Here is a 17,135-nt window from a genome sequence, read left to right on the forward strand (position 1 = left end):
CCCAGTCTCCTCCCTGGCATGGAGCAGAAAAGGCTTTGGCTCTATGTAAGCCCTGCTCAGCAATAAGAAAAATATCTCTTTATTATCAACCCTGTCTTCAGCACAAATCCAAAACACAGCCCTGTACCAGCCACTGGAGAGAAAATTAACTCTACCCCAGCCCAAACCAGCACAGGTAGGCAGGAGGATTCAGATGGACTGCTGATAATGGTTTTATGAAGAATGCAGATATGGGTTAATTATCTGGATATGTTTTTATGTGTATATAATTTTTATCTACTATTTGAAATTATTCTGTCAGAGAGCCAGAAATTTGAAAGACTTTTGTCACCACTTCAGTTTATTTACTATATTAATTGTATTCCTTGGTTGATCATCCACTCCAACATGGAACAAATCTTTTGCTTGTTTGAGAGACATGACTCTAGCTCTTCTGTTTAATTAAGTTGCTGAATTTCATCCTACTTTCCAAAGTGAACATAAAATAAGTAAAGAACTTTTTTGTTTGACTGAACATGAATCAGGAACAGCTTGGAATTGAAGCAGTTTTTAGTTGTGTATTTCCCTCAGAAAGCTTCCTTTGGTCTGTGGTTGCTTTTGATATAAGAGAAAGCAGCACTGGAGTCAGCTGTTAGACATTGTAGTGCTGATGCATGGAACTGCATCAGTCTGAAGTAGCTGTCCAATATACCTGAAAATATGAATATTACTGCTGTGTATACTCCTCGAATAATGAATAGAATGTGAACTAGCAAAGCTTTCCACTTCTAACTTGTCTAAAACCTAGCTCTTCTAAGGAGTAAGTTCACTGTTTTATGTTCATTTTCTAATTATTTTTTTCTTTTGAGCCATCAGGCCCTTTGAGTGAAGTGTTGGAAGTCATTCTGAGCCCACTGTTAGATTTCCTTGGCTGAGAATAAAGGGGCTTCTACAGCTAAAACTTCAAATTGTTTCTAGAATTTCAGATACATTTTTCAGTGCTCACAATTTTGCTCCTATATTTTTCATTTTAGAACATAAACTTAGCTTGTATTATTAGATATGATGCCTATCTACTTGCAATATCAAGATATCTATATAAAATACATCTAAGATACCTAGTTATGGTTTTCTTGCATATGGGGAAAATACTGTGATCAAAAGCTTCAAACCATCTCTTGACCCTTTTTTATTTTTATTTTCTTGTGGTTTTTCCTTCAGTCACTGTACTAATGCCCTATACATTCATTCTGTACTCAGTGTTATTTTTAGTGTCTCTATGGGTCTTTTACATTTGCATTTTCTTTTAATCCAGGCTCTGTGATTTTGGAAAGGGCTGGTCAACTCATTTACAAAGTATGTTTTGTTTACCATTTGTCTGTGTTTTACTGTTAGTAAGATTTTGTTATGGGGATTATAAACCTATTCTAAAAAGTTTGAATTTTTTGAAAGATTGGTAAGAAGTTCTACTTGTACTTTAATTCTTAAAAGTCTAGAGTTATTCAGGCTTTTACTGTGGTTGTGGTCTTCAACTCTTGCATATGCAGAAAGGTCTTTTTTATGAAGCCAAGCAGATGTAGGCAGAAAGACCAGTTAACAGTTGGTTTCCTAACCTTTAATGCACTTTTCCTAATAGCATGTAGAGGAATTGCAAGTGGATTTAGAATAGCATAATTTGTTTTTAAATGATTGAAGAGACTCATAGCAAGGGTTGAGGTAAAGTGACAGCTTCTGTTAGAGCTGTCAATAAATCCTGAAAAAATAAACAATTTTTTAGACCTATGAGTCAGTTTAGAAAGGAGAGGTTGAAATGTACAGCTACAGCTTTCTTTTTTTTTAGAAATTCTCATCAGCTTCTATGACTATTGGGGTAGAGTTGCTATTAAAAAAAAGCATGGAATTGATAAAAGATGGAATATGCTATAATCAGACAGCTATCATGCTGAGAAGGCATGATAGAAGTGCCCATGGTAATAAAGTGGGAGTGGGAGCTTTGGGATCTGTTGTTTATAATGCTCCAGACAGGTAAGACCCACAAGCTGAAGAAGGCTCTAAGTAGATTTCAGTACTTAATAGGTCATTGAAAGTTTTCAAGTTTTCCTCTCTGTGTGCATGAAGTATACTGATAGAAAAAAAAAATTGGAAAATGAAAAGATATCCTGTGTCTAAATTAGACTATAAGAGAAATTTAGGTCAACAGAAGTAATTTACCCTTCTAGAATTCAGTTAGCATCTGTGATTTTTTTTTTTTTTTTCACTTTCAGTGTAGAAAAATTACAGGCCTTGTACTTTTTCAGAAGACTTCTTATAGCACATAATGCATGCTGTGAACATGACAAATCTTGTTGAATTTGAAAATTAGAAATTCTGAGTCAGTGAATGAAGACTGGCAGAATGAAAGATAATACCAGCTCCTAGCTCATTTTTACTATATCACCTAGGAATGGGAAATGGCATTATCTCTATCTTGAAGTAAAAAGGCTGGCTTTACTTTTCACATTCAGACTCAAAATAAAAAATGCCAAAATGAATTCTACCCAGAAACCATGCAAAATGCAATGTATGTTATAAGCCCTCTAAGGAAGAAAAAACATTTCTCTTCCAGGAGATTTTAATGTTGATAGTGGGGTAATATATGAGAGGAAAAATGTGTTCCTTTGAGGCACTTCTTACATTCTTAAAACTTCTAAAATTCAAGTGAGAAAACCTCAATTTTTACTCATAATAATTGGTGTATAAACTCATAGAAACCTGTGATATTAGGAAGAAAGAAATTTTTGTGTCATTATAATGTATTTGTTTTGGTTCAGACACAGAAAGGGGTATCTCTATGAGTCAGACATTCTCCTGTCCCTCTTTGACAGATATTTAGCAAGGAAACAGAAATAAGAGACTTCAGTTGACCAAGCCTATCCTGGTAAACAAGGTTGCTATGAATACAGAACTACTATGTAGCTAAATCTTGGGGTTTGATTCTTACTTTAATTACAGTAGAAGTTTCACATGTAGTGGTACAAGTTTAGATATTTACTAAAATCAGATTCGTTGCTTCTTATTTAATATATAGACCACGTAGATTTTATTCAGATGTGCTCTAAAATGATCATGGGCACATATATCTTAAGTAGAAGATCAAAATGAGAAAGTGGTTTTGAAAATTAGATTTTACTAGGAAAAGACTGCAGTGTCACTTGCAAGGAGGTGTTAAGCCTATGATATTATTAGGATTTCTGATGTCTTGAAAGTTTATATTATTATGAAGTCAAATTTTCAGATTAATATTATTCTCTCTTATTTTCAGCAAAGTTATAGAAGCATAAAAATAAAGTTTTCTTAAAGTTTCTTAAAGAAAAATCTTTAAGTCTCTTCTCCTAATTTACTCTAGATTTACTACCTTGTAATATATAGAGTCAAGATTGTGCTAATAATTATATTGCTCACAACTCTGTTTTTTTTTCAACTGAGGATCTTAAAGGACGTTACTTTATCAAAATAACAGATCTTTCCATGGGACTAAGTCTGTTTATAATATGCTTACTACAATAAATGTCAAATAGATGTTCAGACACTCCTGTTACATAATTTATGTTTAAAGAAGTATAATTGAATTGTAAGCATAACTCACGTGAAATAAAAGGAAAGTAACTCCTTTACATGAGTGTAAAGGAAGGGTTGTACTTTTACAGAAAATACTAGATTGTATTTTGTCAAAGGAATATTAACTTCAGAATAAAATGAAAACTGTTCATACAATGATACATCAATATTTGTGATTTCAAGACATTTTCGTAATTTCTAGATTTTCCCCCCTTTTTAATAAAATCCTAGAATTATTCAATCAAAGAAAAAATTTAAACCCCAAAACCCGTCAAAAACCAAAAATCTTATAAAACTGTTAGTTTCTATTAGCAAGAGCAGTACCTAGAAGGCAGTGTAATAAGTTTAAGTCTGTGTTTTTACCCATCTGCATAGGAAGGATTGCTATGTAAAATCTTCACAATAAACTAAAGGTGATTCTTAAAGGAAGTCTTATGAGCCACACACTTTTATGTTATTGGCAGAAATATTTATCTGGATTTCTAGTTTTCTTTGGCAACAGTAGATTTTACAGGAAAACAGAAATCCTGGAGGGAGAATTGAATTTGAATAATTCTGAAAAGGCTAAATCCTGTCAGATACTGAGTTTTTATACAAATAGGAAATTAAGTCTAGGATTTATGAATCCCAGTCACAAAATAGTTTAGGTGGTTTGGGACCTCTGGAAGTCATTTGGTCCAATGCCCTGCTTAAAGGAGAGCTAACTTCCAAGTCTGATGCTATTTGATGTCAGAGCATGTTGCTCAAGACATTGTCCAGATGAGTTGTGAATATGTCCAAAGATTCCCACAACCGTGGACACCCTTTTTCAAGTTTGAGTAATTGTGAATTTCATTTTCCTAATACCCAGTTAGTTACTGAATACTTTAATCATTTTTTAAAAATCGTGCTGTTCCAGTATCTCACTCATTGAAGTTGCTAAATTTTTACTTCTGTCTTCAACAAATTCATATTTGGACCAACATAGAACATTATAGAATCTTGCGCCAAAAATAATGTCACTTAAGGGATGTTGAGTTAACACTGTAATTCCCTGCAGCCATTCATCAGAACTTCTGTTTACAAAGAGCACAGACTTCAGTGGTTGATTCAACAATGGCTATTTAACAAATAATTTTTGCCAAACTGGTGCAGTTAGCCATGATGTGAAAGAAAGCCTCTGCACAAATAGCTTCAGTTAGAGCTTGGGTAAACATTGTCCCTTGGTCTTCCTTCCAGTCCTGTATTCTGCTCCTGATGTTGTGTTTTGAAGGTTACTATGAATGAAGGAGAGAGAAGTGTAAATCTATCTTCTCTTTTTCAAAATTCTATGTGGTAATATTGTCTTTCAGTACATCCAGTGACTAATCTTCATTCTTCAAGCTGCAGATGGAGTTGTAGTCCTTCCATCCATTTCCAGATAGAAATGTTTTGAATTGAGTACTCAGGGACTTTTAAAATTCTCATTGTTCTTATCTTGTAGAATCTGTTTTTTAAAATGCTTTAAAAATTAATGTAAGAAATCTTATTGTTTCCTTGAGCTTCCTTCAAACTTAAGAAGGTTTGCAAAATTGGCAGCACATACCCTGAACATAATCATAGTATAGTTGTGGGGAGGAATCTCTGGAGATCATCTGGTCCACCTCCCTGCTCAAAGTAGTGTCAATTAGAGCAATATATTCAGTCTTGTCCTGAACTCAGGATTTTGAATCTTCTGGATAGAGACTGCACCAGCTGTGTGGGCAAGTCATTCCAATATTTGAACACTCTGACATCGAAGAATTTGTGGTTTTTATAAGGTTTGAGTGGCATTTTCCTGTGTATTGAATTTGTTCCTATTGTTTTACATTCTATCACTGGGCACCACTGGGAAGAATCTGCCCCTGTCTTTTTTCCTGTCTCACATCAGAGTTTATACCTGTCTAATAAGACCCCCAAGTTTTCTCCTCTCAAGATTAAAAATCCCTGTTGTCTAAGCTTCTGCACAAATATTACGATGAACTTGCTGCCGCCTATCTGTGAGATTCTTGTGCTGAATAGAGAAGAATAATCGTGTTCCTTGAGCTGCTGGTGATGCTCAGATGCAGCCCATGATGCCATCAGCTACCTTTTCTGCAAGAGTGCATTGTTGGCTCCGGATCAGTTTTGTGCCCACTGGGATCTCCAGGTCCTTTCCTGCCAAGTTATTTCCCAGTTGGCTGGTCCCCAGCCTCTACTGGTGTGTGGGGCTGTTTTGCCACAGCTACAGAACAGCACAGCTGCAGAATTTCTTGCTGCTGGTCTTTGTAAGATCCCTGTTGGTTTGTTTCTTCAGCTTGTTGTGTCACCAGAGTCTTCTGGTCTTTCAACAGCTCCTGGTTTTGTGCCATCTGCATACTGAGGGTGCACTCTGTCCCATCACCTAGACCATTAATGGAAACTTTATTGCCCCCAGTAAGGTAAACCACCTGTGGCTGGCTTTCTTGTCACTAATCACAACCCTTTAGGTTCAATAGTTCACTCAGTTTTCAGTCCAAATCACTTTTCATTTGTCCAGCTTGTACTTCATTAGTTTATCTATAGGGATATGATGGAAGGCAATATCAACAGCCTTGCTAAAATAAGTTAAACAACTTCCACCATCTCAGCCAGTCATCATGTTGTCAAGTTGGCTGGTCAGGATTGATTTCCCCTTCACAAATCCAGGCTGACTACTCACAGGCACGTTTTTGTCCTTCATATGTTTGTAAGTGGTTTCTAGGAGGATTTGCTTCAGTCTCAAGACATCACAAATATTATGTGGACTTCATTTTATGATGGTAGAAGAAACAAGTAGAAGCAAATGCAGGGATTAGAGGGAGAAGGCTTAGTTCTGTACTTGTGCTTAAGAAATGTTTGAAAAGTGCTTTGCAGTGGGTCTTGCAGTTAGACCAGGTCGGGTCAGCAAGCAGCTGCTGTCACAGAGGAAGGAAGTATTAAGACAGGAGTGTTGGGGCTTGAGAGCTTCCCTCCCTGCATGAGGATTCCCAGCATTGCTAAGTTACTGGGATCTCCTGTAGGATGAACTCAGAAGAGTCCTGAAGTTTTATATTTAAATGGTATATGGATTTTGCTAGCACAAAAGAGGCTGAGCTAAATTGCTTCTAAGTATAGGGTTGTGTTGTGTTCTTCTATAGTTAGCACTGTTAATAAAGGAATAGTGCCTTCATAACACTGAGCTTACTGTGATTCTGAAGAAAAGATTTAGCATTTATTTTAATTTGTTTATTAGTACAAAAATGTGTACATCTGAGCGTTTAGCAATAATTCACTATAATTCTGGAGTCTCCAATATTTAAAGAAAATCTATGGTGCAGCTCATTTAGTAGAAATAGAATAAAAATCTTCTGCAGTTGGAAAATTACAGATTGTGTAGGTGTTAAAATGCCTCCTGCTTCACATTCTTAGATGGCAATAAGCCAGATACTAAGAATTTCTGGTTTGAAGGGAAATGCTTCCCTTTTTTTTTACATTTTCATATATAATGCATTTTTATTGCATTTTTTTAGCGGTTAGGGTTTCTTCCATCTTGATTCAAAATGAATAAAATTTCAATTAAATAGCTTCTCCAGGTGGCCTTGGCTTTTTGCATTACTACTGGATAACAAAAAGATATGCATGCCTTGCCAAAGGAAAATGATGTGTTGATGTTTAGTTTTAGTTTTAATTTTGGCACCCAGACCCTCTTGCTTAATGATTCTATTCTGGGAGTTGATCTACTTGAGTCATTTTTCTTTTCACCTCTTACTTTTTTTCATTGCTGCCTACCATTTCCTTCCATCCTGTGTTTTTTCCGTTTTCTTTTTCAATTGTGGGATACCATTGAGAGAGACAGAATGAGGAGAAAAGTACAAGATCTGTAATTTAACCAAGTTTTTTACATACTTTTAAAATCATGTTTTTGTGCATATGACTATACCTCTGACTGCTTGCTCTACAAAAAGGAAATAATGGTAGATTTCTGTTAAAATCTTGTACATTGCATGTTGTTTTCATGTATATGTTCTATTTGCCCCCTTCCTATGGTTTATCCCTTGTATTGCTATAAGGCAAAAGATTCCACAGTGAAACCACTGCCTTGATCATCTGCTTTAAAAAAATCTTTCAAAAGTTTCATATTTTTATGCAAAACTAAACTAAAAATTAAAACATTCCATGTAGGAAATTATATATAATATCTTGATAGGTTGATATTTTTAAATGTGGTCTTCTACCATGTATTATATAAAAAAAAAAAATCATGCCTCTTTGCTTGCATGAAAAACCTGAGTAGTGTAGGTTTATTCTTCTTGGTTTTGTCTTGTTTTTTAATGAAAGCCATGAGCTTGTAATCATCATAGTGAGTAATATATTGTATGTTTATGTCTTTGTAAGTTCTGGTCAGGATATCCAAGGAACAAGTGTGGTGGCAAATCTTCCAGTCCTTATGCGGCAGAATCCTGCAGAAACACTTCGTCGGGTTTTACCAAAAATCAGAGTAAGTTTTGTGTATTGAGGTTTGAATGTCACTTTTTCTACCACTTTAAGTACTTGAACAAAGGGAAAAAAAATCCCACTTTTATTGCAAACTCACTCTCTAGGAGATGTATGTCCAATAGGTCTTCTGCATTAATTTGCTGAATTTACAAAGTATTACAGGTATTATAGTTTTTAAAAAATTGTTACAACAGGGGGAAAAAAAAAGCTGAATTAATACTACTTAAATGTTCTAAAGATTTACCAGTGTTTTGACAGCTTTTTGAGAATTCTTTTTGAGAGCTATCCAGTCATAATGGTTGATTCTGATGTTCTCAATCTCCTTTCATCCAAACTTTAAGATCTTCATAGTGCTGTCCAGAAAAGTATAGTTTGCTTTTAGCCATCTGTGCAATTTCACATTTTGCCTTCCACATTTTTAGTAAGTCACTGCTAGTTGTGATAAATGCATGCTGACCATGTAATTTTATACAGTAACTTTATATAGAGGTATGTTTTTATAAAGGGTATTTGGGTTGTTTAACCTGGAGAAGGTTCTGGGTACACCTTGTTTTGAATTTCAGGTCTTAAAAGGAGGCTTATAAAACTTTTTGGCAGTGCCTTTTGAGATACAACAAGGGGCAGTACTAAAGGGGTTAAACTAAAGAAAGATAGATTCAGATTAGATAAAAGGAAGAAATTTTTTAACATGAGGATGTTAAAACACTGCAACAGATTGCCTACAGAAGTTATGGATGCCCTATCCCTGGAAATGTTCAAAGTCAGACTGGATGGGACTCTGAGCAACCTGGTCTAGTGGAAGGTGTCCCTTCTCACTGCTGTGGGGGACTGACTTAAAGGTCCCTTCCAACCCAAAGCATTCTATGATTCTGTGATTGTGGAGAATATACCTGTCTCTGTATTTCTGCTCTGTCCCAGATGTGAACCCTTCTCCAGAAGAAATGTACCAGTTCATTTAAGGTGTGGTTTAAGGAGCAGCCTTGGCCAAATAAGAGCAAACTAAATCACAAATGCAAATGCAAAACTTAATAATGCTAAAACCCCTAGGACCCCTGCAGAAGTATAGGGTTGGAGAGGGCCTTATTGATGTATACACATATCTGACAAACCAAAGACACAGATTATTTAGATTCAGCAAATGGTCAAGAAATAGCTCCCCTCAGGACTAAGGACTGGTACAGACTGGCAGATTGCTTAGAACACATTAAAGTGCTTCTGGTTGCATTCTGTCCTATAAGATGGAGGTCAACAGGCATTTTGCTTAAAAATGTATGTTTAAAAGTGCTTTGAGAAGAATGACTTGAAGTTGCAAATTGGTAACCCTTCAACTTGCACCAAATATCTGCAGTGACAACCATATTATTCTGACATATGTAATGCAGTCTTTCTAAACCAGCCTACTGCTTCAAGAAAAGTTGGTTTGTTTTTTTATGCTTGCCATACCGAATCCATTTTTGCCTCTGGTCTTCTACTCTGAGAGCAGAATTCTTCCTGAAATTAAAGAGGAATAAGAAACACTGGGGATTTTCTACCCTTTTTTTTGGCTATAGAGAAGTGCTGGTCTTGGCCTGTCTTCAATAAAAAGTCTAGTATGGGAATACAGTTTTTGATTCTAGTTTTAGGATTTTTTATATAGGGATGAAGAAAATATTTGAAAGTATGGTCATTTGCATGAATAGGGCCTAGAGCCTGGAAAGTATTTGTACAGTGGGAGTTGGATCTCAGTGTGATCTCTGATCAGGCTGTACTTAGCTACTTTGTAAAAGTATCTTCCTGTATAATATTAAAGACATTCAACTGAAAAAAGTATATGAAAAAAGCATGAGGAATTGAAGATAAAAATATTTGAAATGAGGCAGACAACTTTAATAATAAATGCAACCAATCTTTGAGCAAATTACTGAGAAAAGTAGTGCAGTTTTCATCTTACAGTATCATTTAAACCTAAACTGGATGCCTTCCTAGATGATAAATTAAATGAAACCTAAGTTAATGGGCTCCAGACAGAGGTAAAAAAGTAAAATATAATGAGGTCAGTCTGAATCCAAGCATTCCTTTCAAGTTTAAGCTTTATAAACTGAAACTTTGTGGAATGTATATGATTTAAGTTCTTTTCTGTGGCAATGGTCTTACAAAACCAGTTCTTCAATGGTATTCTGTCATCTAATATTATTTATCTGGAGCAGAAGTAAAGTGATGTTGTTGCCACTTGCACTGCACTTTTAACTGCAAAACAATATTTGACATCATTAATTTGATCTATTTTTTTTCTTAACCTTGTTTTTTTTGGAGGAATCATCCTGACCATTAAATGGAAACTTTTATAGTCTGTAAAGGCAGAATTGAACTCAACTGTGATTAGAGTCTTGCAAATGTAATCTGCCATTGCAGGGAAATAAACTGATTTCAATTACTGCACTGGTTCTGCTTCTTTAGGTTGGGAGTAAACATTTGTGAAATCAAATTGGCACATGAAAAATGAATTGTGTAGTAGTTTCAGAGGGCTGTTTATTTGAAAGTATTGTCACCTTATAATTGCATAAGGAAACCAGTGTACTTATGTAACATACTTCCAGACACCCAAAGCAAAATTAATGTTTTTATTAGAGCTGAGGGTAAAGCAAATGAAGAAAGAAATAAATGCAAGGAGTATTCAGTCTGAATACATTGTAAATTTGTATTTGATTTGTGAAAAATTGATAAACCTGGTTACTTCTTGAAATACATAAATGGGTGTATGCAAATTGCTTATCATTCAGTGAAATCTAATTAAATTAAAATTGTATCAAAGACACTATATATTTAACATAAGTGTTTTAGGTCTGAGATGGGCAAAATCAATGCATCAATAAATGTGACATACATAAGTAATTACTGAATTAAGTGTCAGTATTTTGGTTATGCTATTTAAACAAACATATAGTATATAATTTAGATATTGATGTAGGAATGAGAGTAGGAAGGTTTTTTTTTTAATTCTGCTGTTAAAATGAAGTTGCATCCTTGTACGTGTTCTTCTGCATAGAGAACCCCACTCTGGATTTCTGCATGCACCTCCTCATGAACCTTGGAAGTCATTGAAATGCAGATTTAGGGAAAGCTTAGACGTTCTTACAAGCATTTCTCTTTGTGCACAAAATGGCTCTTTTCAAATCATGTTAATAGTAATTTTCTTGCTTTCCATCTTTGGGCTCTGCAATCGAAAGTGTTGGAGGGTGATTGCAGGTGTCTATCAGAATGGCTAATAAGACATTTTTCCAAATGCTGTGATTGCAGCAAACTGTGCTTATTCTTGTTATTGTGTATACATCAAGCTTTATTCAGTGTTGTCTGATTAGTTCCAAACTCATTTTCACAGTTACTTATTTTACTAATATATCAGCCTCCTCTTGAAAGCTTTTCTTTTTCTTGGCTGAAATTATAATTTAAGAAAAGGTGGGGTGATTTTCATCCTTCCTTATCCCTAATATTACTTTTAAGGTTCATTCTTGTTGTATCCTTGAGCTTCTGTAATCTCCATTATTTCTGTGTCTTTTAGTCTTAAATGAAAATTTATATCATACCAACGCAATTGCTAAAATAATTTCACTATGTCTCTGCTTGCAGCATTCTTTCAAGAGAATTCTGTTATTGCAGGACAAAATGTGCATTTAAACTAGAGGTGAATTTTCTTTTTCTTATTAATGGAATAAACCAGGCTTTCTAAATTTTAAGTTTTGATGCCTGAGTTTAACTTGTAGAGATTAGAATAGTTAAGAACATGCTAATACCCTTAAATTCCATTGAATATGCTTGTCTGAGTAAGATAGACAGGGAGAGCTATTTTAGTCTGGAGTGAAAATTTGTGGAGTATCCATGTATAGAAAAATACATTACTTTCTAATAAATAAATTTATACTAAGTAAATTTAAGTTATTCAGTGTGGGTTGTATGAAAATGGAACAAAGACACCCATACATTTCCAAACACTGAACTGTACAGCTCTGAGTGTAAACATCAGTGCAGGGAAGTGTGTAAGCAGCCTAGAAATTTATATTTCAATGTCTCCCGAGGTCCATGAGGAGGCACATCCAGAGAATGTGTTCTCACACATGACTATCCAGAGTTATGTGGATCAGTGGAGGAGACTATTTGGAAACTTTGTTTGTTGGTAAGTAACATTGTTTGTATTGAGTACACAGTAAATATGTACGGAAAACTGAATTCGTAGAATCACAGAAATATTTAGGTTGGAAAAGACCTTTAAGTTCATCAAGTCCAACTGTTAACCTGGCACTGCTCCATGATTTTCTGGTCTGCACTGCTGTTTTAGCATCTACAATGTGTAGGTAGTGTTCTTGGTTCTCTTGGTGATTTTTTTTTTGAACAAGTGTAAGCCAGATTCCCAGAAAAGTATGGACAGGTATTCCGATCCCAAAAAAATTCAAAATAAAAAATTGATGGGTGTCCTTATTCTTTCCTGGCTGTGTCTGTAAGAGCAAGGGTAGAACAAGGTCAGAGTCTGGGGAAATAAGAAGACAGTTTCCATGGGTGTTGAATGCAGATATTTTGTTGGAAAGCAGTATAGTGCTGTTTCTTTTTTTCATTTGTGGGAGCAAGAACACAGAGAATCCTTTTAGAAAGAAACAGGGTTGTAAACTGAGACAGGTCTTGAAAGATAAGTTCTCCTTGAAATAAGAGAAGCTAATAATTTTACATTTGCATGTACAAATGATTTGACATTTGTAGAATAAAAACTTCCTGGTTTTTACCAAGTCAGATAGTAATTTCTCACATGTTTTCTACAAACTATTTTCTCAGCAAAATTCCTGATTTGCAATGCTTAGAGTCATAGAATTGAATTTGGAAAAGCCCTAAGATTATCGAGTCCAGTTGTTTACCCAGCACCACCATTTCCATGAGTTCCATATCCACATGCCTTTTGAGCACTCCCAGGAATGGTGGTTCCACCTCATCCCTGGCAGCCTGTTCCAATGCCTCCCCACCCTTTCAGAGAGGAAAGCCTCTCTGCAGCCTCTCTGTGCCCAGCCTGTAGCACTGTGTGACCCAGCTGTAGGATCCAACACTTGCCTTTGTTGAACCTCAGACCATTAAGGCTTGGCCTTGATATTAATTAAGATATTAAAGAGGACTGGCCCCAACACTGAGCCCTGGGGATCCCCACTTGTGACTGGCTGACAACTGGGTGTAATTCCATCCACCAACACTCGGGACCTGCCCATGCAGCCACTTTGTAACCCAGTGAAGAGTCCAATCCGTAAAGAACCATGCACTTAGATGCAAAATGAGTATTTTTAAAAATTCGTTTCAGGCTTATTTTTATTTTCAATTGAAAGGCCGGTTTATTTTTGATTTTTGACAAGTGATCTGAGAAAACTCTTTTCATATCAAGCACTTCAAAAAAGAAACAAAACCACATCTATAAAGTGCTAAGTAGGAAATATGGGCTTTAGTCTGAATTTGGAATCACTTGTAAGATGAGTGTAATGTTTTAGTAGTAGAATAATGAACTTTTTATTTTCTCATGAAATAGAAAGACACATTTAGAAAAGTAAACAAATTGAATGTTCACTTATTTGATAGATATTTACAATTATTAATACTTACAATTAATGCAATGTCAAAGATTGCATCCTGCAAGGTCTGTGCATAGATCTGAAATTTAAAATTTATATGGCTTGCTTTTAAATTAAAAAAGAACAGTAATATTTAATTTAATTTCAAAATATTTATTTAACTTTTGAATGGATGATTTTAAAGACATTAATGACATTCTTGTGTGTCAGAACTCAGAAGTACTAAATGTTTAGTTAGCTAGATAAATATTCTAGTGTATCTTGCTTTATTCTTAAGAATATATATATGCTTTTCATTTGCATTCCATGTTAGTCAAGGGATAAAATTTGAATTGCCTTCTGCTATTTTAGTATCTCTTATTGGATGAATGAATGAAATATTTATTTTTAATTCATGTGCATAAACAGCAGAAGTGCATTTGTTGGCTGGTCTGTTTCGATCTCTTTTTGTAAAGTAGAAAAATCCACACATTGCATTGCTAAAATTTAAAGTCACAAAAAATATTATAAGTAACTTTTCTTTTCTTAGAAGATTCATGATATATCATAAAAAATTTTAATGTCTGCAATAAATTGCTGTTAAGAGAAAATAACTTTACAGCAAATTTTGTCATTTACCCAGGTTGTTGCATATTAATTCTAAAAGTGAATGCAAAAATTTGGATGTTGTTTCAGTACATTTCTGCCTCACACTCTAAACTGTTATAATTTGTAATTATACAGGAGGTTCTGCATGTTGCAGGAGTGGAAATGCAGTTAACAGCTGCTGTTTCTTTTTTGACTGTTCTGCAAGAGGAGTCGGTATCCATTCACACGTACTCGCACTCCTTCCTGCACATCATTCTCCAGCACCTGGAACACAGAGATGCAGGTCAGGGCTCTGCAGATACTCTGATGCCTGATGACCTCTGCATGTTTTGTTTCCTTAGTGACCCTGCAATACCGTGTCAACAGTGGGTGCAATCACTGGGACTTTGTATCTAGACTTGCATGAATGAAAGGATTTTTGCAGGATGACTACTTTCATACTGATATTTAAACGTTATTCTGACTGAAGCAAAAAAAAAAAACAACCTCTCACTTTGTCTGAAGAATTAAATCCCAAAGTTGTTTCTGAGTCTGAGCTTCTCCTGAAGTACCAGCATTTTGTGGCTGTGAAAATGGAGGGAGGATGGTTGACATTTATTCTGTGTTGATTATTTTTTCTTAATTTCTTTGGCACTAATTTTAGAATACAAAGAATAAAAAGTCCTATTGTGCAACTAGAAAGTTTCAGTGGGCGTAAGAAAATAATATGCTTCTAAATGAGGGAAATTAGCTTTATAAAGCAATAGAGTAGTTATTAATTTTACATAGGAATTGGAAAGGGAAAAGAAATGGGGGCAGACTTTGCTTCTTACCTATCCTACTTCTTACTCTGAAGTATTGAATGTTAATATTTCAGATTACAGATTCAGATTACATAGCTGCTTGAAGATATGTGTAAAAAGTTAGAGCAAATTTTGTAAAAGTGGTGTATGTTTTGGTTTAGCTGTTGCATGTACAATATAAGACATCATATATAACTCATTTCTTTTAAACAGGTGTCAGCAATGCATGGTTAGAAACTCTTCTTGCTGTAATAGAAGCTTTACCAAAAGAAACTGTCAGACATGAGGTAATACTAATCTCTCATGCTAACAAAGAAAAATATTAAGATTGTAAGATTGTATTTCCCAGCAATTTTTATTCACCTCAGTCAGACTTGTGGCAGTTCTATACCTGTGAAAATGGTAATGGTTGTGAAACACACTGTAAGAGACGAATGGGCAAAAAAGCAAGATGGGAAGGTCACCTTAAAAAAAGTAGTGTTCTTCAGCAAATAAAGTCAGCACTTACTTGCACTGTAACACTTGCACTGGCCTTTGTATTTTCAGTAACATGTTTTCCTGCATCCTGTTTTGGTTTACAGGATAGTATCTCACTCTATGTCTCCATGAAGAAACTGCATTTTTTTACTATTGGACTAAAATCCCAGTATCTGCTAAATGGAACTGAATGCTGGAGATCCATTCCTTAGTGTGTTTCAGTAAAACTCTAATGCACTGCAAGCATTCTTAATTTTCACTGTGTAGCTTAAGTAAGAAGAATAAAATCTGTCACTAAGTTATAATGTCAATCCCCTTTAGTCATCTAATTTATTCACTTTTAAGTATTCATATTTTGTTAAGTTTAAAAGTTTTGCAACAGACATATTGACTGTGTTTATAATTTAAAACAATATGGAGATTTAAATATATGATTGTTTGTGTAGTATAAAAATTCTCATTAAAATAAGAGTAAAATCCAGAACCGTTTGAAAAATCAAATTCTAAAGGGTAAAAAATTAGGTTGGAAGAAACACAGAGAAATTATTCTAGTCACCTCCAAAATCTAATTGCAATGTAATTTTAAAGATGTAATTTAAACAAAATTGACTGTTAATGTGCAGAGGTGCCATTATTGTTAGTACTGATTAATTCAGTGAAAAGGTTAATGACATTTGGGATATGTTTTTCTAGATTTTTTTTAAGAAGAAGAATACTTTATTTAATGCTCAACATTTTTCTGCTCATATTTCTTTTTTTCTTTTTCCATGTAGATCCTGAATCCACTTGTTTCCAAAGCACAGCTTTCTCAAACACTTCAGTCACGCTTAGTTAGTTGTAAAATCATGGGAAAAGTAGCTAACAAATTTGAAACTCATATGTAAGTAGACTGTCAATATATTTTAATTCCACAGTGTAAACCAGTATTTCTTTGTTAGTGGACAAAAATTGCTACAAGAAAAGTAGACTTTATTGCAAAAATGATTTTTGTTTTTTCAAAGATCCCTTTCATTATTTAACTGGCATGTTCAGACTTGCTGATGTTCATAATTTTATAAATTGAGTTTGTATGTTCTTTCACAGATTTGGATGGACACCATTTTCATGCCCTTCTTCCATATTGTTTTCTTACTAGAAAATCGGGCACACAGTGGATTTGTCTGCAAACTTACAGGCACAATACACAAATAAGGAGTTGTGTAAAACTCCTTAGAGTTTCTTGTCATAAAAAGAGGAATTCCATACCTTACTTTTTATTATATAACCAAATTTAGCATGTAGAACTTTTTTTTTTGATCCCTAATTAAAATGTAGATATATCTACTGCTGTTCCCTGATGTGCAGCCCTTAGATTCAGTGTCTGTGAGTCTGGACAGAAGAGGGTGCAATGATGAAAGTAAATCTGAGTCACTCATCTGGCCAAAGCAGTTGATGTGGTGCATTTCTTGGTCAGTTTACCCAGGCTTATGACAGCAGGACCACTTCACCAAAAGTGTTTGCTATCCGGGCAATCCAGCACAGCATGACTTTGAATTGCAACAGAAATCCACCATGGGCCACTAAATCCCCAGAAACTGTCCAGCTGAGGAAGTCCACTCTAATAATGATTTTGATCTGCCCCAAAATATAAAAATTCAGTATAACAGAAAAGAAGAACAACAGG

At 34.8% G+C, this 17,135-nt stretch overlaps 1 protein-coding gene across 5 annotated transcripts in view; it reads left to right on the plus strand.

The window, feature by feature from the left end:
* PPP4R4 (protein phosphatase 4 regulatory subunit 4) overlaps positions 1-17,135 on the plus strand; it is a 57,456-nt gene that overhangs the window by 15,215 nt on the left and 25,106 nt on the right. For 2 of the 5 annotated variants that reach the window (XM_088166176.1, XM_088166177.1), the window contains exons 3-7: positions 5,907-5,993; positions 7,948-8,050; positions 14,349-14,496; positions 15,209-15,282; positions 16,246-16,352. In XM_088166176.1, the coding sequence (XP_088022302.1) occupies positions 5,907-5,993; positions 7,948-8,050; positions 14,349-14,496; positions 15,209-15,282; positions 16,246-16,352 (519 nt within the window). Of the gene's footprint in view, positions 1-5,906; positions 5,994-7,947; positions 8,051-12,101; positions 12,200-14,348; positions 14,497-15,208; positions 15,283-16,245; positions 16,353-17,135 lie in introns of all 5 variants that reach the window. The other 3 variants (XM_014884468.2, XM_088166178.1, XM_088166179.1) reach the window with 2 other exon arrangements.

This window comes from Sturnus vulgaris, chromosome 6 (genome assembly GCF_052056855.1).
Source record: "Sturnus vulgaris isolate bStuVul1 chromosome 6, bStuVul1.hap1, whole genome shotgun sequence".
Classification (NCBI taxonomy): domain Eukaryota; kingdom Metazoa; phylum Chordata; class Aves; order Passeriformes; family Sturnidae; genus Sturnus; species Sturnus vulgaris.